This window comes from Schistocerca piceifrons, chromosome 6, assembly GCF_021461385.2.
Source record: "Schistocerca piceifrons isolate TAMUIC-IGC-003096 chromosome 6, iqSchPice1.1, whole genome shotgun sequence".
In the NCBI taxonomy this organism is placed as follows: Eukaryota; Metazoa; Arthropoda; class Insecta; order Orthoptera; family Acrididae; genus Schistocerca; species Schistocerca piceifrons.
In genome coordinates this window covers 495,984,417-496,006,132 of record NC_060143.1, presented here as the reverse complement: position 1 = coordinate 496,006,132, position 21,716 = coordinate 495,984,417, and the positions used below count along the sequence as shown (strand labels likewise).

Here is a 21,716-nt window from a genome sequence, read left to right as displayed (position 1 = left end):
CCGTTCATGCGCTCAGCCAGTTTAGTTGTTGTTATGCCGATGTAAAAGGCTGTGCAGTGCAGGCATGTCAGTTGATAAATGACATGTGTATTTTCACACGTAGCCCTGCCTTGAATTGTGTATGTTTGACCAGTAGCGGGGCTGGAGTAGGTGGTTGTGGGGGGATGCATGGGGCAGGTCTTGCAGCGGGGTCGGTTACAGGGGTAGGAACCGCTGGGTAAAGAAGTTAGTCTGGGAATATTGTAGGGTTTAACAAGGATGTTACGGAGGTTAGGGAGGCGATGAAAGGCAACTCTGGGTGGTGTGGGGAGAATTTTGAGTGGTCTGGGGGTAGGAACATTGTTGTTGGACGGGGAGGAATGTATTGCTCGGGAAATCTGTTTGTGGACAAGGTCTGCAGGATAGTCGCGGGAGAGGAAAGCACTGGTCAGGTTATTGGTGTAATTGTTGAGGGATTCGTCACTGGAGCAGATACGTTTGCCACAAATACCTAGGCTGTAGGGAAGGGAGCGTTTGATGTGGAAAGGATGGCAGCTATCAAAGTGAAGGTACTGTTGTTTGTTTGTGGGTTTGATATGGACAGAGGTGTGTATGTGAGCTTCAACAAGATGAAGGTCAACATCCAGGAAGGTGGCTTGGGTTTTGGAGAAGGACCAGGTGAAATTCAGATTCGAAAAGGAGTTGAGGTTATGGAGGAATTAAGGAGTGTTTTTTCACCATGAGTCCAGATCACAAAGATGTCATCTATAAACCTATACCAAGCAAGGGGAAGCAGCTGTTGGGTCTTCAGGAAAGCCTCCGCCATGTGGCCCATGAAGAGGTTGGCATAGGACGGAGCCATCCTGGTTCCCATGGCCGTTCCCCTGATTTGTTTGTAGGTCTGGCCATCAAAAGTGAAGTAATTGTGGGTGAGGATGAAGTTGGTAAGTGTGATAAGGAACGAGGTTTTTGGAAGATCTTCGGGTGGGCGTTGGGGGAGGTAGTGCTCAAGGGCAGAGAGACCATGGGTATGTGGGATGTTTGTGTAAAGGGATGTAGCATCTATGGTGACAAGAAAGGTTTCAGGTGGGAGAGGAGTGGGAATGGATTTGAGGCGTTCTAGGAAGTGGTTTGTGTCTTTGATGTAGGATGGGAGTCTGCGGGTGATAGGTTGTAGGTGCTGGTCTACCAGAGCTGAGATAGAATCGGTTGGGGCTTTGAAGCCTGCTACAATGGGATGGCCAGGATGGTTCTCTTTGTGGATTTTGGGTAATAGGTAGAAGGTAGGGGTACATGGCTCAGGTGGAGTGAGTAATTCTATGGAAGCCGTTGTGAGGCCTTGTGAGGGACCTTGGATTTTTAGGATTTTTTGCAGCTCAGTCTGGATGGAGGGAATGGGGTCCTGGGTAACAGCTTTGTAGGTTGAGGTGTCAGAGAGTTGACGCAGTCCTTCTGCCACATACTCCACACGGTCAAGTACGACAGTAGTGGAGCCTTTATCCGCTGGGAGGATGGCAATAGAGCGGTCTATTTTCAGCTCCTTAATGGCACGGGATTCAGCTGTGGTGATGTTGGGGGTTGTCGGGATGTTCTTCAAGAAGGACTGGGAGGCAACGCTGGATGTGAGGAATTCCTGAAATGTCTGCAAGGGATGGTTTTGGGGGAGGGGAGGAGGATCCCTTTGAGAAGGTAGTCGGAACTGTTCTAGACAGGGTTCAACACTGGGTCTAGTATTTGGGGGCTGTGTTTGGGTAGTGAAGGGATATTTCCAGTTGAGGTTCCGGGTGAGTGAGAGGAGATCTTTAACGAGGGCAGTGTGGTTGAATTTAGGTGTGGGGCTAAATGTTAAGCCTTTTGATAGAACAGATGTCTCTGGAGGAGAGAGGGATCTGGATGAGAGGTTTTGGACTGAATTGGGACTGGTGATATGTGGCATTTGACTGTGGTTATAGTTGAGATTTGGTCTGTGTGGGGTATGTGCTGGGATGGGGAGATTGAGTAGGGTGGCTAGGCTAGGTTTATTGGCTATGAGGGGGGTTTGTTGAAGGTTCTGTTGTGGTTGGTGTTTGTGAGGGATAGGGAGAGGGACCCCACTTCTTAGGTGTTGCACTAGCACTGTGGATAGTTTTTTCAGGTGGTGTGTGGCATGGAACTCAAGTTTGCAGCTGGCTTCTAGGATGATGTTCCTGAGTGTGTTCTCCAAGCAAGGGTTTGAGAGGTGGAGGACTTTGAAGAGAGATAGGAGTTGAAAGGGATGGTTTTGGGGGAGGGGAGGAGGATCCCTTTGAGAAGGCAGTCGGAACTGTTCTAAACAGGGTTCAACTCTGGGTCTAGTATTTGGGGGCTGTGTTTGGGTAGTGAAGGGATATTTCCAGTTGAGGTTCCGGGTGAATGAGAGGAGATCTTTAACCAGGGCAGTGTGGTTGAATTTAGGTATGGGGCCAAACGTTAAGCCTTTTGATAGAACAGATGTGTCTGGAGGAGAGAGCGATCTGGATGAGAGGTTTAGGAAGTAGTGTAGAGATTCAGGCCAAGTTGGGTAAGGGCTAAGGATTGAAGGTTCTGGAAGTCCAGGAGAGACTGGTGGAAGGAGGAATTGCACCCGGAGATGGGAACTTTTAAGGTAAGCCCTTTAGGAGTGATTCCAAAGGTTAAGCAGGACCGGAGGAAAAGTATGTGGGATTGCAGTCTGGCTATGGTGAATGCATGTTTCCGGAATGAATGTAAATAATTTGGTATAGGATTAGGGTACATAGTGGGTAAATGGTGGGTAGGGAAATTAAATAACTAAAGTTGAAATAGTAATCATAAGAAGGAATGAAACACGGAGGGAAGGACGAGAAGGAAAGAAATTGTGTTGGTAATGTTCTATACCAAAGGAAGACCACTAAATAAGAAAAATATGAAAAAAGTTGACCAGACCAAGCAAGTATGTCCAGATCAGGGAAAAAGAACACACGTTGCTCAAAAACAGAGATAGCGAGTGGCGAAAAAAGATCGCGCGTGCCGCAAAAGCGATCGTGCGTGCCGCAAAAAAGATCGCGCGTGCCGCAAAAAAGATCGCGCGTGCCGCAAAAACGATCGCGCGTGCAGCAAAAAAGATCGCGCGTGCCGCAAAAAAGATCGCCCATGCCGCAAAAAAGATCGCGCGTGCCGCAAAAAAGATCGCGCGTGGAGTAGAAATGTCCCAAAAAAATTTTCTTGTGGCAGAGAAACATAGCCAACGGCACAAAAATATCGCCAGCAACAAGAAATCGACGGAATTGGATGAGACTGTTAGGTGTGGAAGAACCATCCCTTGCAGACATTTCAGGAATTCCTCACATCCAGTGTTGCCTCCCAGTCCTTCTTGATGAACATCCCGACAACCCCCAACATCACCCCAGCTGAATCCCGTGCCATTAAGGAGCTGAAAATAGACCGCTCTATTGTCATCCTCCCGGCGGATAAAGGCTCCACTACTGTCGTACTTGACTGTGTGGAGTATGTGGCAGAAGGACTGCGTCAACTCTCTGACACCTCAGCCTACAAAGCTGTTACCCAGGACCCCATTCCCTCCATCCAGACTGAGCTGCAAAAAAACCTAAAAATCCAAGGTCCCTCACAAGGCCTCACAACGGCTTCCATAGACTTACTCACTCCACCTGAGCCACGTACCCCTTCCTTCTACCTATTACCCAAAATCCACAAAGAGAACCATCCTGGCCGTCCCATTGTAACAGGCTTCAAAGCCCCAACCGAACGTATCTCAGCTCTGGTAGACCAGCACCTACAACCTATCACCCGCAGACTCCCATCCTACATCAAAGACACAAACCACTTCCTAGAACGCCTCAAATCCACTTCCACTCCTCTCCCACCTGAAACCTTTCTTGTCACCATAGATGCTTCCCCTGGCTTGGTATAGGTTTATAGATGGCATCTTTGTGGTCTGGACTCATAGTGAAGAAAAACTCCTTAATTTCCTTCATAACCTCAACTCCTTTTCGAATCTGAATTTCACCTGGTCCTTCTCCAAAACCCAAGCCACCTTCCTGGATGTTGACCTTCATCTTGTTGAAGCTCACATCCACACCTCTGTACATATCAAACCCAGAAACAAACAACAGTACCTTCACTTTGATAGCTGCCATCCTTTCCACATCAAACGCTCCCTTCCCTACAGCCTAGGTATTCGTGGCAAACGTATCTGCTCCAGTGACGAATCCCTCAACAATTACACCAATAACCTGACCAGTGCTTTTCTCTCCCGCAACTATCCTGCAGACCTTGTCCACAAACAGATTTCCCGAGCAATACATTCCTCCCCGTCCAACAACAATGTTCCTACCCCCAGACCACACAGAAGCATCCCCCTTGTCACTCAGTATTATCCTGGCCTCGAAAACATCAACAAATTACTCCACCAGGGATATGACTTTCTCAAGTCAACTCCTGAAATGAGATCATCCCTTGACAAAATTCTCCCCACACCACCCAGAGTTGCCTTTCGTCGCCCCCCTAACCTCCGTAACATCCTTGTTAAACCCTACAATATTCCCAGACTACCTTCTCTACCCCCTGTAACCGACCCCGCTGCAAAACCTGCCCCATGCATCTCCCCACAACCACCTACTCCAGCCCCGCTACTGGTCAAACATACACAATTCAAGGCAGGGCTACGTGTGAAACTACACATGTCATTTATCAACTGACATGCCTGCACTGCACAGCCTTTTACATCAGCATGACAACAACTAAACTGGCTGAGCGCATGAACGGACACAGACGAACTGTCCGCCTAGGAGATGCCCAATACCCAGTAGTGGAGCATACCATCCAGCATAATTCTAGGGATCTAGGAACCTGCTACACCGTATGTGCCATTTGGCTTCTCCCACCCAACACCAGTCCCTCTGAACTGCGGAGATGGGAACTTGCACTCCAACACATGCTTTCATCCCGCCATCCCCCTGGACTGAACCTACGTTAAACAACCTCACTCCCATTCACTCTTCAGTCTTCTCCTCTTTCCCTTTCCTCTTTAGCCATTCACGTGTCTTTTCATCCTACATAGTTGTATTTATCTTTATACTATACACCTCTTTACTTCTCTATGCATCCTATTTGGTTTGAAGCTGTCACAGTACTTACAGTAGAATATCTTTGGCTTCCCTCTGACAACCATGCCTCCATCCTTGCTACCCTCCCATTTTCCTTTCCCTGTTGCTTCATAACCTGGGTTGTGAGTAACTGAATCTCCTTTCCCTTCTTCCCTTTCTTTCCCCTCTCTCCTCCCTGATGAAGGAACATTTGTTCCGAAAGCTAGGAATGTAAATTTTCAGTTCTGTTTTATGTGTATCTATCAGCTGTACTGAGCTGAGGTAAGTACTGGGCAGCCCCTCTATCTCTTTGTTAGTATTTGTTTCACATCTTTATATGAGATTTTCCATTAATCATTTAGATCACCTATATGGTCCACATCCTTCATTGTTTTGTCCCTTTTGTTAACTATCACTTACGTCTGTCATCTTAACACTTTCTCTTCTTCAGTGTTTTATATATACATAAATAAATATTTTCGTCACCAACTGTGCGAGTTTCATCTTCCTCCTATTATCTTGTTCCGTTTATAGTCCTCTTCTCTTTTTTATTTATTGATTTATTTATTCAACATTCCATAGTTTTAACGTTTGTTATTCGCTGTTTCCCAGCCAACAGTCACTGCCAACAATCTCTTCCACACCTACCAGTATCATCCATTTCCGTCGATTTCTTGTTGCTGGCGATATTTTTGTGCTGTTGGCTATCTTTCTCTGCCACAAGAAAATTTTTTTGGGACATTTCTGCGCCACGCGCGATCTTTTTTGCGGCACGCGCGATCTTTTTTGCGGCACGCGCGATCGCTTTTGCGGCACACGCGATCTTTTTTCGCCACTCGCTATCTCTGTTTTTGAGCAACGTGTGTTCTTTTCCCCTGATCTGGACATACTTGCTTGGTCTGGTCAACTTTTTCCGTATTTTTCATATTTAGTGGTCTTCCTTTGGTATTGGACATTACCAACACAATTTCTTTCCTTCTCGTCCTTCCATCCGTGTTTTATTCCTTCTTATGATTACTATTTCAACTTTAGTTATTTAATTTCCCTACCCACCAGTTACCCACTATCTACCCTAACCCTATACCACATTATTTACACTCATTCCGGAAACATGCATTCACCGTAGCCAGACTGCAATCCCACATACTTTTCCTCCGGTCCTGCTTAACCTTTGGAATTACTCCTAAAGGGCTTACCTTAAAAGTTCCCATCTCCGCGTGCAATTCCTCCTTCCGCCAGTCTCTCCTGGACTTCCAGAACCTTCAATCCTTAGCCCTTACCCAACTTGTCCTGAATCTCTACACTACTTCATGTAACCACCACTCCCAACAGCTCCTATCTCTCTTCAAAGTCCTCCACCTCTCAAACCCTTGCTTGGAGAACACACTCAGGAACATCATCCTAGAAGCTAGCTGCAAACTTGAGTTCCATGCCACACACCACCTGAAAAAACTATCCGGGGGTGCTAGTGCAACACCTATGAAGTGGGGTCCCTCTCCCTATGCCTCACAAACACCAACCACAACAGAACCTTCAACAAACGCCCCTCATAGCCAATAAACCTAGCCTAGCCACCCTACTCAATCTCCCCATCCCAGTACATACCCCACACAGACCAAATCTCAACTATAACCAAGTCAAATGCCACATATCACCAGTCCCAATTCAGTCCTAAACCTCTCATCCAGATCCCTCTCTCCTCCAGATACATCTGTTATATCAAATGGCTTAACCTTTAGCTTCACGCCTAAATTCAACCACACTGCCCTGGTTAAAGATCTCCTCTCATTCACCCGGAACCTCAACTGGAAATATCCCTTCACTACCCAAACACAGCCCCCAAATACTAGACCCAGTGTTGAACCCTGTCTAGAACAGTCCCGACTGCCTTCTCAAAGGTATCCTCCTCCCCCCCCCCCCCCCCCAAAACCATCCCTTGCAGACATTTCAGGAATTCCTCACATCCAGTGTTGCCTCCCAGTCCTTCTTGAAGAACATCCCGACAACCCCCAACATCACCCCAGCTGAATCCCGTGCCATTAAGGAGCTGAAAATAGACCGCTCTATTGTCATCTTCCGGTGGATAAAGGCTCCACTACTGTCGTACTTGACCGTGTGGAGTATGTGGCAGAAGGACTGCGTCAACTCTCTGACACCTCAACCTACAAAGCTGTTACCCAGGACGCCATTCTCTCCATCCAGACTGAGCTGCAAAAAATCCTAAAAATCCAAGGTCCCTCACAAGGCCTCACAACAGCTTCCATAGACTTACTCACTCCACCTGAGCCACATACCCCACCTTCTACCTATTACTCAAAATCCACAAAGAGAACCATCCTGGCCGTCCCATTGTAACAGGCTTCAAAGCCCCAACCGAACGTATCTCAGCTCTGGTAGACCAGCACCTACAACCTATCACCCGCAGACTCCCATCCTACATCAAAGACACAAACCACTTCCTAGAATGCCTCAAATCCATTCCCACTCCTCTCCCACCTGAAACCTTTCTTGTCACCATAGATGCTACATCCCTTTACACAAACATCTCTCTGCCCTTGAGCACTACCTCTCCCAACGCCCACCCGAAGATCTTCCAAAAACCTCATTCCTTATCACACTTACCAACTTCATCCTCACCCATAATTACTTCACTTTTGAAGGCCAGACTACAAACAAATCAGGGAAACGGCCATGGGAACCAGGATGGCTCCGTCCTATGCCAACCTCTTCATGGGCCACATGGAGGAGGCTTTCCTGAAGACCCAACAGCTGCTTCCCCTGGCTTGGTATAGGTTTATTGATGACATCTTTGTGGTCTGGACTCATGGTGAAGAAACACTCCTTAATTTCCTCCATAACCTCAACTCCTTTTCGAATCTGAATTTCACCTGCTCCTTCTCCAAAACCCAAGCCACCTTCCTGGATGTTGACCTTCATCTTGTTGAAGCTCACATCCACACCTCTGTCCATATCAAACCCACAAACAAACAACAGTACCTTCACTTTGATAGCTGCCATCCTTTCCACATCAAACGCTCCCTTCCCTACAGCCTAGGTATTCGTGGCAAACGTATCTGCTCCAGTGACGAATCCCTCAACAATTACTCCAATAACCTGACCAGTGCTTTCCTCTCCCGCAACTATCCTGCAGGCCTTGTCCACAAACAGATTTCCCGAGCAATACATTCCTCCCCATCCAACAACAATGTTCCTACCCCCAGACCACACAGAAGCATCCCCCTTGTCACTCAATATTATCCTGGCCTCGAAAACATCAACAAATTACTCTGCCAGGGATATGACTTTCTCAAGTCAACCCCTGAAATGAGATCATCCCTTGACAAAACTCTCCCCACACCACCCAGAGTTGCCTTTCGTCGCCCCCCTAACCTACGTAACATCCTTGTTAAACCCTACAATATTCAAAGGCTAACTTCTCTACCCAGCGGTTCCTATCCCTGTAACCGACCCCGCTGCAAGACCTGCCCCATGCATCCCCCCACAATCACCTACTCCAGCCCCGCTACTGGTCAGACATACACAATTCAAAGCAGGGCTACGTGTGAAACTACACATGTCATTTATCAAGTGACACGCCTGCACTGCACAGCCTTTTACATCGGCATGACAACAACTAAACTGGCTGAGCGCATGAACGGACACAGACGAACTGTCCGCCTAGGAGATGCCCAATACCCAGTAGCGGAGCATGCCATCCAGCATAATTCTAGGGACCTAGGAACCTGCTACACCGTATGTGCCATTTGGCTTCTCCCACCCAACACCAGTCCCTCTGAACTGTGGAGATGGGAACTTGCACTCCAACACATGCTTTCATCCCGCCATCCCCCTGGACTGAACCTACGTTAAACAACCTCACTCCCATTCACTCTTCAGTCTTCTCCTCTTTCCCTTTCCTCTTTAGCCATTCACGCATCTTTTCATCCTACATAGTTGTGTTTATCTTTATACTATATACCTCTTTACTTCTGTATGCATCCTCTTTTGTTATAAGCTGGCACAGTACTTACAGTAGAATATCTTTGGCTTCCCTCTGACAACCATGCCTCCATCCTTGCTACCCTCCCATTTTCCTTTCCCTGTTGCTTCATAACCTGGGTTGTGAGTAACTGAATCTCCTTTCCCTTCTTCCCTTTCTTTCCTCTCTCTCCTCCTCGATGAAGGAACATTTGTTCCGAAAGCTAGGAATGTAAATTTTCAGTTCTGTTTTATGTGTATCTATCGGCTGTACTGAGCTGAGGTAAGTACTGGGCAGCCCCTCTATCTCTTTGTTTGTAATTATCCAAACTTGTACAAAAACAAATCTCCCGTGCCTTTTCTTTCCAGTCACCCACTACTTCCCAAAGTCTCACCATCTGACCACAGAGGAGCATTCCTCTCATAACTCAGTACCACCCAGGACTGGAGCAACTGATTTACATTCTCTGCCAGGGTTTTGACTACCTCTCATCGTGCCCTGAAGTGAGAAACGTCCTGCCCACTATCATTCCCACCTCTCCCACAGTGGTATTCCACCGTCCACCAAATCTACACAATATCCTCATTCATCCCTATATAAACCATGTTCCCTACCTCTTACCTCATGGTTATATCCCTGTAACAGACCTAGATGCAAGACCTAGCCATACATCTTCCCACCACCTCCTACTCCAGTCTGGTCACAGACATCACCTATCCCATCAATGACGGGGCTATCTGTGAAACTGGTAATGTGATGTACAAGTTAAGCTGCAACCACTGTGCTGCATTTTATGTGAGCACGGCAACCAAAAAGCTGTCTGTCCATATGAATGGCCACTGACAAACAGTGTCCAAGAAACAACTGGACACCCTGTTGCTGAGCATGCCACACAACACTACATTTTTCATTTCAGTGACTGCTCCACAGCCTGTGCCATATGGATCCTTCCCACCTACACCAGCTTCTCTGAATTGTGCTGGTGGAAAATCTCCCTGCAATACATCCTGCATTCCCATAACTCTCCTGGCCTCAACCTTTGTTAGTCAATGTCCTTGTCCATCTGGCCCTTTCTCTGTTCCCATTCCAGCAATACACAGCCCTCTGTTCCACCAATGCACCCTGACATTTTACTTCTCTCCTTTTTTGCTACCCTCCCCCCCCCCCCCTCACTCTCCCCCACCATCCATCTAATCTTCCAACTGCACCTAGCTGCCTCTATCTTGTCCTTGTATGCTTCCAAGCAACACCTCACCATCCACCACCCGTACGATGCTATCCGTCCTCCTCCCTGTCCCGCCCTCCTCCTTACCCATCCAGTTGCCACCTGCACTGCTATTGCTGCTGCTCATAGTCTGGCTTCAGCTGCCAGAGGCTGTAGTCATTTGTATGTGAGTTGTGTTTGCATGAGTATGTGTGTGTCTGTCATCTATTTATGACAATGGCCTTGTTGGCCAAAAGCTTATTTTGTGGCAGTCTTTTTGTTGTGCCTATCTGCGACTCAGCAGCTTCACTATGCCCTGGTGAGCAGCAACTATCCTCTTCATAAAACTGTTACACACTAGTGTTTGTACAAGCTGAATGGATCCCACTTGTGATTCCCTGATATTGAAGATATAGGATACTATGTTTTTTGGTGACTTGCTCAGTTTTAGAGTTATGAGAATTTGAAGCAAGTTGCCAATGTTTGCACCTCTTTGAAATCTTATCAAGATTCAACTGAATATTCATGCAGCCTATTTTTAGACATTAATTCGTTATAGATAGTCTGAGGTTACCATTAGTATTGTCTACAAGGTCATTGATATACAACATGAACTGCAAGGGGGTGAACATTCTTCCATGTAGCGCACCTGATGCAACTTCTACATTCTTTTAGGAGTCTCCCTTCAAGATAATAAGCTGTGTTTTTCCTACCTAGAAATCCTCAATTCAGTCACAAATTTCACTTGATACCCCATTTGATCATAATTTCAACAATAAATGTAGATGTGCCACCAAGTCAAATGCATTTTGGAAGTTGAAGAATGTTGTATGTGTCTCGCTGCCTTGTCCTATAGCTTTCAGGATGTTGTATGAGAAAAGTGTGATTTGGGTGTGACATGACAGTTGGTTTCAGATTCCTTGCTGGTTCACACAATACTTTCTTTATGTACTGTACATAACATTTTCTTTGTTAAAATAGAGCTCATCAGTGTAATTTTCCCATGACAGAAATTTGCCTGCCTCTATTCCCAAAAACCTGTTACAGTCCACTTCTAACTCTGCATCCCCAATCCTAAAAATAAAATACTGAGTCAACAAGGCAGAAGCATTAATTTCTCTGATCACTCCTAGAGCTTCGATCAGTGTTAAAAATTTATGTATATACTTCATTCTGTTAGATGTTTTGATTGCAGTTTAACATATTAATTGTTTGTATTTACAGTCACGTCAGATACAGAAAATTAACTTAGTTAATTTAATTGCAGATCCAGACAGGCCAGAACCTATTCCATATCTAAAATTTAAGGTGTTACTTTTATATCCTCAGGATTGTGATTCTTTCATGGCTACAATGAAAAGTCTGAAAATTTTTTTGCAGAGTTTTAACTGCTTTGAGGTGAGTGATTTTTCCAGAACTCAAAAAATTTTATAAAACTAGAGTTTAATATTGCTTGTTCTAACTCACTTTGTGTTGGTGAAGTGATTTAGTTGTTCAGAGACAATGAAATGATAATTAAATGGACACCCTAGCTGCAAACAGGCATTGATGTACTTCATTGGGGACATGTTGAAAATGTGTGCCCCGACTGGGACTCGAACCCGGGATCTCCTGCTTACATGGCAGACGCTCTATCCATCTGAGCCACCGCGGGCACAGAGGATAGTGCGTCTGCAGGGACTTATCCCTTCCACGCTCCCCGTGAGATCCACATTCCCAACATGTCCACACCACTACATTCATAGTGCGCCTAATAGATGTTTGCCCATCATACTCATTACTCGTGGCAGATTAATCTACCAAGTCCCGTACGAGTTCGGGCATAGCGTGTACGTTCGCACACAAGAAGGTCAATGGCCAGGAAACCATATTTTAACTATATATATGACGGTAGTATCTGTTCCAGAAAGAACATGGCGTCTGCCATGTAAGCAGGAGATCCCGGGTTCGAGTCCCGGTCGGGGCACACATTTTCAACATGTCCCCAATGAAGTACATCAACGCCTGTTTGCAGCTAGGGTGTCCATTTAATTATCATTTCATTCCTAGCAAAGCTGCATGGTCATCCACGGTAACTGTAACAGTGAACTTTCCATAAAACTGAAATTACTGTACACCATCTAAATAATAAAGAAGCCCAGAGGAAGCTACATGTGACTTTTGCTGGAACTGAAGGGCCACATGACTACAAGCCATAATACCTAGGAATCCTTCTGAACTGGGCCTTGACATTTGCGATGGGGTAGAAAATAAGTGTGGTTGAAGATTTCACATGAATGTGCATATACAAACGTTCATTAAAAAATGTTATTGCAAATTTTGGCTCTCACGTAAGTCTCAGGGGATGATTTTCACACTTGGTGCATTAGTACACTGTTCCACACCTGCACATTAGTTATAGTTTTTGAATTAATATTCATGAGTACAGTTTATGCTAGGGAACAAAAATTAGACGATTATTATAGCAAAATCATTTTTTCATGACACAGTTCAAGCACTATTTATTGGCATCGTCCTTTTCTTTCACGCAATGAAATTAGCACTGGTGAGATAGTTTACAGTTTTACTTTAATAATAATTTGACTCCAAGCCCCCAATAGCAGTAATGTAGGCTGCTATTAATGAAAATTAATCAATCAATTTGAACAGAACCACAAGTCCCACTGTCCTCTTTGTTCTAACAGTTTTGGCACGAAACCACAGCTCACCACATGTTCACTTATGCTGATGTATACCTCATAATTCGTACTCACACAAATAATGACAGCACTTCCAGTTCACCAAATATATTCTTGCACACTTGCACTATTAAACAATACTCTTTGTCAAAATAAATCGGTGCGAAAAATTCTTACTCAAATGACCACATGGGCCACCCACAAGTGGGGCTCGCGCATGCCACCCACTTGCCACATTACTGACTAACGACTGACCCCTGACCAAGATGGCTGCTTGCTTATATAGGCTCAGATGTCTACCCCCCTACCCCTTCCCCCTGGTTATGCAAGTACCAATCTCCCCATTTAAGGTTACAAATTTTTACACATACATCCCTCAACAGAAATAAGTACACCATCGGAACTGCACTAAAAAGTACATCTTATTTACTATGTTACGTTAATTTCTAGGATTATTCTATCGCCCGTAAATCAAGTTTTAATTTTTTGCACAATTTCGCCACTTAGCACAAATTTGTTTGCTTACATCTGTGCTGCAAAGTTTTAACACAGAACTGCATATAGCACTGTTTGTAGACGTAATCAATACCAAGCTACACATTGCGCTACTCAAAATCTTCATATCTGTAATAATTAATTAATTATGCGTGATAAATGTTAATAATAATTTGCAAACAATGAAAACTATTGCAAGTTAAGTGTATAGTATAACTTAACTAGTTTAAAATATGTGTGATGCCACCCAAAATATTATATAGTGCCGTTCTTTATGTCATGAATTTTCTATTGAATTTTATAAACAGTTTCCCATTTTAAAACACATGTGATGCCACCCAAAATATTATATAGTGCCGTTCTTTACATCATGAATTTTCTACTGAATTTTATAAACAGTTTCCCATCTAACTTTGTTTATTGCTCTTTACAAGCTTAATTATTTTTTATTTATGAATCTTAACATATGACTATGGTACTCGATCTGCTATGATGAGACGTTTTTAATGAGTGCTCACTCATCCCTGTAAGCTGTTATTTCCTATTTTTATTAATCTTTCAGTATTCATGATATTAACCAATTTTGAGGTCACTATAACTTTTGCGTCTCGTGACTTAAAATAAAGATCGATCTTTCAGAAGGTGCATATCGCTGACCACAATCCACTGCCGCACCACTCTTCTCAGTAAGTTACATAGTTTTCACGTAATGTGCGAAAAACCAAACAATGCCCCAAGCTGCGGGCCAAGTGGCCACCCGGCGTCGGATGCATCCCACCAACCATTGCAAATCTCAAGCGGGTGCACCATGCACTTCCATGAATGGCGCACCATGCCGCGTGCTTGCTCTCCACAAAGATATCCTTGCATACTAGACCTATTCATCTAGTAACGTGGGTTTGTAGCGTCACACATTGCAACAACAGTGCACAAGTTATCTAATAAACTTGGTTCAAGAGTGAATCCGCTTCCAAGATTGCCAGAAGCAGTTGCATTGCATTTGCTCTTTTGTATTCAGCTGGTGGACATTTTGGTTCAGTGTGTAAAAACAGCATGCACACACAACAAATATTGATGCATAACTTTATAAAACCATGAGAGTGACCATTAATGAGTTACACCTATTCCCTTCCAGTGGTTACCTGTCCTAGCTAATATTGCTCCATGAGATCTAAGGAGGAAATCAAATTTTCTCAACAAGATTGTATCTCATAAAAACTCTTCCTTGTATGATACCCTACAACATAATCAATAACTCATCTGAAAAGATATAAACCATCCTGGGTTTATTCAGAAAGTATCAATTCTTTTCACATGAGCTCCAGGTGATAACAATGCTGGAATGAACATCCATCCAACAATGCTCATCTGGTTCAAGATCCAAGAAAGGAGGTACATGGATTCCTGTCACTGTGCCAAACATGATCAAGGCTGAACAACATTGGGGCAGGTCAAGGGAGGTGTGGTTTCACCTTGAGGAACTGAAGTTTTCATTCATCTGCTGCCTGAAACTGCAAAATGGAGGACCAACAGTAGAATATATTGTTAAGGACTGAGTGCTGAGCAAGTTGTCACAGTGGTTAGCAGACTTGTCGCATTTGGGAGGATGACAGTTCAAACCCATGTCCAGCCGTCTGCTTTAGGTTTTCCATGATTTCCCTGAATTGATCCAGGCAAATTCTGGGATGTTTCCTTTGAAAGAGCATGGACAATTTTCTTCCCCATCCTTCCCTAATCTGTGCTTGTGCTCTGTCTCTAATGACCTCATTATCAACAGAAGGAAACACTAATTTCCTTCTTGCCCCCCATATTGTTAAGAAGTGTCCACTTCAAGCATTTGATGGTGATCAGAGTACTCTGCTCCAAGTGAATTCAAGTGCTGTCCATTGATTGTCGCATTTTAATACTTCCATGTGATTGTACTTTTGCATACTTGTAAAACCATATGATAAATAAAATAATAACCTACCATTAAGTCATTTTCTCAGTTTTTTCTATACCTTGCAATTTCTTGGCTTATCTGTAATCCACTCATCTGACCAAATGTCTCTTTCATTGTTAAATATTTAGCCTGTGAACATCCTGTTAACATTGACAATTAAAAATGAACCGTATTGTTATGTCTGTATCATGTGAGTTTTCATACTTTTGTTGTGCTAATGCAATGTAATCTTTGGACAGGTAAAACTGAAAGTGTTTGCTGGTATATTATTGTGAGTGTATATCTCAGGAATCAAGCTTCCTAAATCTCTTGCAGTCTGTTTTCAATAAATATTCATAATACATCCAAAAACTTGAAAATGTCAGAAATGCCACATAAATCTTCAGGCCTGCAAATCTTCATGGTACAAATAGGAATGTTTCTCTGAAGTTGTAGGAAAAAATCAATCTCACTCTTTGTTGATCAGCCCTCATAAAAATATGTAATTTTATATTCTTATCTTTCAATAATTTCTAGAGTAAACCCATTTGCTCAGAAAAGATAACAAAAATAGGCAGGTCCTGTTACTCTTTTTGTTCCAAATGTGACATACTCACTCTTTCTCCTTTATTCTCAAGTGTTCAGATTATTTTGTGAGATATATTTCCATTGTTTTCATACTTTGAATGTATAAAAGGTGATGTTGTCAGTGTATGTATGCATTAGAGAGAGAGAATCTGAACTCGATATTTACATTGTGTCTTGGTGCATGTAGTTAATGTGCTGGTATAATGTTGTTATGAAAGTAATTTTCTACAGTCTAAAAGGTGATAGATAATTGACAAAGGTCATTCTATACTCATTTCCTCTTTTTAATAACAAGATGTAAATCTACCAGTATGTGCATCCATATGCACAATGTGACTGGAGGATCATAAGCAAATGAAGACTAATATTTCATAACAAGTGTACAAAATCATTAACTCCCTAACATTGGACAAATATGGAGAAAGAAACAGTGACTTATTGCTACAAACTATTTTTCAGATTCATTCCATATCTCTTTTTTTCTGAAATAAATGCAACTGATTTACTATCATTATACTAGCAAAAGTAGCCAGACACATTTTCCAGAATCTACACTATGCTCCGTTTTCATTATTGCTTCCTTTTAGGAAGAATATTACAGATCCTAGACTTATTAAGGTTATGATATCCTTCTTTGCATTATAAATATTATGAAATTAAATAATTTTTTCCAGGTATATGATTACTTTGATCCCAAGAGGTTTGGAGAAATAGCATGTGATCCACAGGGTTGGATCAGCAGCCTACTTTCACATAAAGATGTGAGGATAATTCTAGCAGAAACTGATACTGCTTTGCTCCATCAACTAGCTATAGCAAAGATATGTGTTGTTAACTATGTTTCACCTTTGCCATATAGCAATCTTTTTGCATATGGTTTACAAAATCTTCTGCAGAGTCTCAGACCACAGGAATATAGTCGTATTTTTTTGATAAGGTAAGTAAGTACCAGTTGACACTTTTTTTCCTTTTTGGTGCATGTGTGATTCAGTTTTAAGTGTAATTTTTTTTACATCAATTTGTTGTAGATTATGATACAATGGTTTATCAACAAAGACTGACTCTGATTTTTTTCACAGATGTGTATTATTCCATTTCAATGTTTATGTGATCTATTTTGAAGTATTTCCCTCCTACTTCAATGCACTTTTTACAGTATACCTGACAGTCCTTGAATGCATAGTGCAGGCCATTCTATGTCAGCTCCTTGAAAATCACCTCTTTTTTCTTGAGCCCTGCTTCAGGGTTCTGGAATCAAATGTCCTGAAGCTTTGCCTTTAGTGATGGGAATAAAAACATCACAGAGGGGAAAATCAGGGTTAAACGGTGGATGTGGCAGACAGGTAATGTTAAATTAAGCCAGAAACTGCATGAGTTGATTTGTCACCTGAGGGCCTGCATTGTCATGATGAGTCACCACCCAGCCCAAGAAAGTTCTGGTTGTTTATTGAAATGTGCTTCTCCAGTTTAGCCAATACTGGCATGTAGTATGCTGCTGTAACAGTAATGTGAGGAGGAACTGTATGCTGGTAAATCATCCCATGTCGCTCAAAAAATATGCTCTCCATCACTTTCACCTTTTTTGGTTTTGGAGAACCTGGAGATCTCCACACTGTGCTCACTATTTTTCCTTCAGGACCATAATAGTGTAACTGTGACTCATCAGCCATTATAACTGATTCCAGAAATGCATCCCCTCCATCAGCAAAGAGTCATGGTCATAAGAAATTCTTTACACTTCACTGAGGTTACATAATGTTATCCACCAATCCTCATAGACAATCAGAGCAACTGTGTTGATGCTGACTTCAGTCAGCAGAAGTTGAAACTCCAGGCTTACGTTGCTTAGCACAGACAATTTGGCCTTTTTTGAAGCTCTGAACCACCTAAACACTGTTGCACAAGGTAGTGCATCTTTGCAGTACACTTGCTGCAAGTTTTTATAAGTTTCACTGGCTGTATGATTTATATGAACACAGAATTCTATTGTGCTGAACTCTTCCTCCAGCATCACCTCCACTGTTTGCTATGTGAAATGCAAAGAGCATAAACAAAATTGAGAATCACTGACCAATTGAGAGTACTCTCATGTATGGATATCACACATAAAAGCCAACTCTTTTCAGATATTCATGGTACAAATAGGAATGTTTCTCTGAAGTTGTAGGAAAAAATCAATCTCACTCTTTGTTGATCAGCCCTCATAAATATATGCAATTTTATATTCTTATCTTTCAATAATTTCTAGAGTAAACCCATTTGCTCAGAAAAGATAACAAAAATAGGCAGGTCCTGTTACTCTTTTTCTTCCAAATGTGACATACTCACTCAAAATAGTGACTTTGTTATGCATCTCGTGTATTACAAACACAAAAAAATTATTTACTAAATGTATTTGAAAAGTCATATTCTCACTTGTGTTAGGGGAAAAAACCCCTTGTGTGGCAAGTTATAAAATATGCAATCTGTTGCAAATATATAACAGAATTTCATCATTAGTAACAAACAATTGAAAAAAGTACAAACAAAAAACTGTGGTGTTCATTTAATAATTACAACAGTTAATTTCATGTAGAACACCACCAATTGCTCAGTGCAAGTGGTAAAAAATCTGGAAGATTCCATTTGCCTCACCATGTAAGTGAGGGGTTGATAACTTTGTAAGCTAGGCAAGTGTCATTATGTGCACAGTGTTAATGTATTTCCATTATAATGAAAAAATCCTAAGTTGGCACATGTATCAACAGCTGGCATGTGCCTTTCTTAACTTGTATATATATACATAGTTGTTTCTATTTTTGAGACGTGTTTTGTAACATGGAACCCTATTTTATATACTGTCAACTATCATTACAGAAATATACTGCTCATGCTGGTGACCAGCTGTTGACAGTTTCATTTGTTCAATTTTATTAGCGTATAGTACGTATGTCACTAAGATGATGAACGTAACATTTACATATGTCAAAGCACATGACAGTGGTATCATCTGAATCACATTTCAGCAGATAACACCTCACAGATATATTTTATGACTAAGTTTTACTACTTTTACTACATTCACAATTATTATAATGTCCATATTCTGGGCATTTTGTCACTCATGAACCAAGTATTTAAATTGATGGTGCTTTCTGGGAAAGAACTGAGGATATTCTCTAGTAAATTATTTCAGTCCTTTACTCCTCAACCAACTTATGATTATTAATCCTCAGTTTTGTCTCCAGGTTTAAATGCTTACTTTATAGTGATGGTCTTCCCTTTCCCCATATACACATTCTGTGATCAATGTACATCTTAATGCATTCCCATGTACTTTCAACCACACCAACATAATCCACTGCTGGATATGGGGTTATTTCATACTTCTTCATATTTTATGATCTTCAGCTTCCTGCATCCAAGATTTTCCTGCATCTTTAAGCTGACAATCCATTAGGCTGTCCTTTAGCTCTTACATTATCATGAGGAATTCAATAAGGAACATCATTTGGCGATAAATCACTTAAAGCCAGTTGTTGCATTCACATGAGGCAGATGACACAAGAACTCCACATCTCCATTGGCAGTGTAGTGGATATCCTGCACAACTGGTTGGACTACCAGAAGATATATTCTCACCAGGCACTGCACCAACACTCTGACCAGGATACAACCACAGTCACTTAATGCAGTATCAGACAGTGTGTTACATTCCTGTGCTGTATCATCACATGGTACAATATGTAGGTGGCTCATGTGATACCTGAGATGATTGCACCATTGTCATGGAGACACACCTCGACTCCCCACAAAGGAAGTTTGAAACAATGTAAAACAGATAGAAAATTACAGTCACAATACTGTCATTTACTGTACCATGCCGGAATGGTTGTGGACGGTGCTTCAGAGAAAAGGACTAGGATTTCTCCTGAAAAGTGTCATGTTGTTACAGAACAACATTTAAGAGCATATATCTCAGGTAAAAAAATAGAACATTTGAATATAATACTCAATTCCCAGATCATCTGTCAGGAGATTGTCGGGATACGTGAATAGTTACAGGAAACAGGAACTGCTAATATTTGCAGAAATAATACACCGTCAGAATGAAACATAGTTATGCTCTTTCAATAAATTTATCATGCAAAAAATACCTGATCTTGACTCTTGTGACCAAGTGCCATCAAAGCTGAAACCTAACAGTAATTTTTACTCAAACTAGTTTAGCAGTCCCTGTGAAGATATTCATCTATGGAGTAGAAGGATTTGCCTCCAAAAATTCTTTCAAACTCTGTTTAACTTGTGCTATATCAGATACCAAGTTTTTAGTGGTTGCTGGCAATTTATTGGAAATGTGTGTTTCTGAATATTGGATCCCTTTTTGAACCAAAGTAAGTGATTTTAGGTCTTTATGTAGATTGTTTTTACTCCTAGTATTGATATTATGTATTCAGTTATTGGTTGGAAATAGAGACATATTATTTGCAACAAATTTCATTAAGCAATAAATAAACTGAGGAGATGCAGTTAGAGTACACAATTCCTTGAACAGGTGTCTACATTATGTTCTTGAATTTACATGACAAAGGAGTCTATTACATGCTTTTGCACTCTAAAATCTTTTGCTCGGTTTGACAAGTTATCCAAGAATATGATGCTTTATGAACAAAAGTAAGCAAAGTATGCAAGTTCTTTTATATTTACATCTCTTGCATCTGACATCATCCACATTGCAAATACAGACTTGTTTAGGAACTTTTAGCAATTCTGTGGTAAGTCCTTCCCAATGGAATTTATTATTGAGATGTACCCAGAAACTTAACACTGTCAACCTCTCCTATATGCAAGTCTCAGTTGCGAATGATTTGGACCAGCATTTCTGATGGGCTTTAATGGATTACCCTCTATATAGCCCAGATATATGAAGCAATTTTCATCTCTTCAGACTGGTTGGTAGCTACTACAAACCAACATTCAAGAGGCTGTTAGTTAAGCAGCTTCTAGATCAGAACTCTGGTTTGTTTTATGCTGATTTCGAAAGATTTGTTCTACAGTGAAACAAACACATACGCCTCACTAAAATGCACAGTGGGAGGGTCATCTGACATAAATGTCAGAAAAATACCTACTACACTATTACATTGTTGTTCTCCTTTGAGGAGAAAACATTTTAATAGCTATAGATGACACTAATGATCCTTAGAATGTGTCTAAACTATACTCTATTTTTTCCCAGAGAAACGCGTCACATTAATATCCTATCATTCAGCAGTCATGAACAATTATGTTTACAGACAAACATAATGTATACTGAAAAGAATAGTCGCTGCTCACCATACAGTGGAGATGCTAAGTCGCAGACAGGCACAACAAAATGACTGTCACACAATTAGCTTTCGGCCAACAGTGCCTTTCTCAAAATTAGACAACATACACACACACACACACACAAATGCAACTCACACACACATGACCACAGTCTGTGGAAGCTGGAGTCAGACTGCCTTTTTGCGACTCAGCATCTCTGCTATGTAGTGAGAAGCAACTATCCTTTTCATTATATTGTTACAGTCCATCCAGGATTTTCCATTGTTTAAATGTAATGTATCATTGTTTAAAATATTGAAATGAAGGAAAATTAAGGTTTAATCAGTGGCGAATTTACATATAGGCCCACTAGGCATGGGCCTAGGGCAGCACCTTAAGGACGGAAGACATTATGTGCTCTGTACTCATTTTAAACTTTTGCATTTTAAAATAACTGCACTTACAAACAACAAAAATTTTGAATATTGTTAAACAACTTGCT

At 41.9% G+C, this 21,716-nt stretch overlaps 1 protein-coding gene and 1 non-coding gene across 2 annotated transcripts in view; one reads left to right on the top strand and one right to left on the bottom strand.

Moving 5' to 3' along the window:
- LOC124803037 overlaps window positions 1-21,716 on the top strand; it is a 68,097-nt gene that overhangs the window by 8,945 nt on the left and 37,436 nt on the right. Inside the window, exons 2-3 of the mRNA XM_047264152.1 lie at window positions 11,511-11,641; window positions 16,600-16,862. Coding sequence (XP_047120108.1) covers window positions 11,511-11,641; window positions 16,600-16,862 — 394 coding nt within the window. The remainder of the gene's footprint in view (window positions 1-11,510; window positions 11,642-16,599; window positions 16,863-21,716) is intronic.
- Trnat-ugu lies at window positions 11,824-11,898 on the bottom strand. The gene has a single exon. It is a non-coding gene; the product is annotated as a tRNA-Thr (tRNA).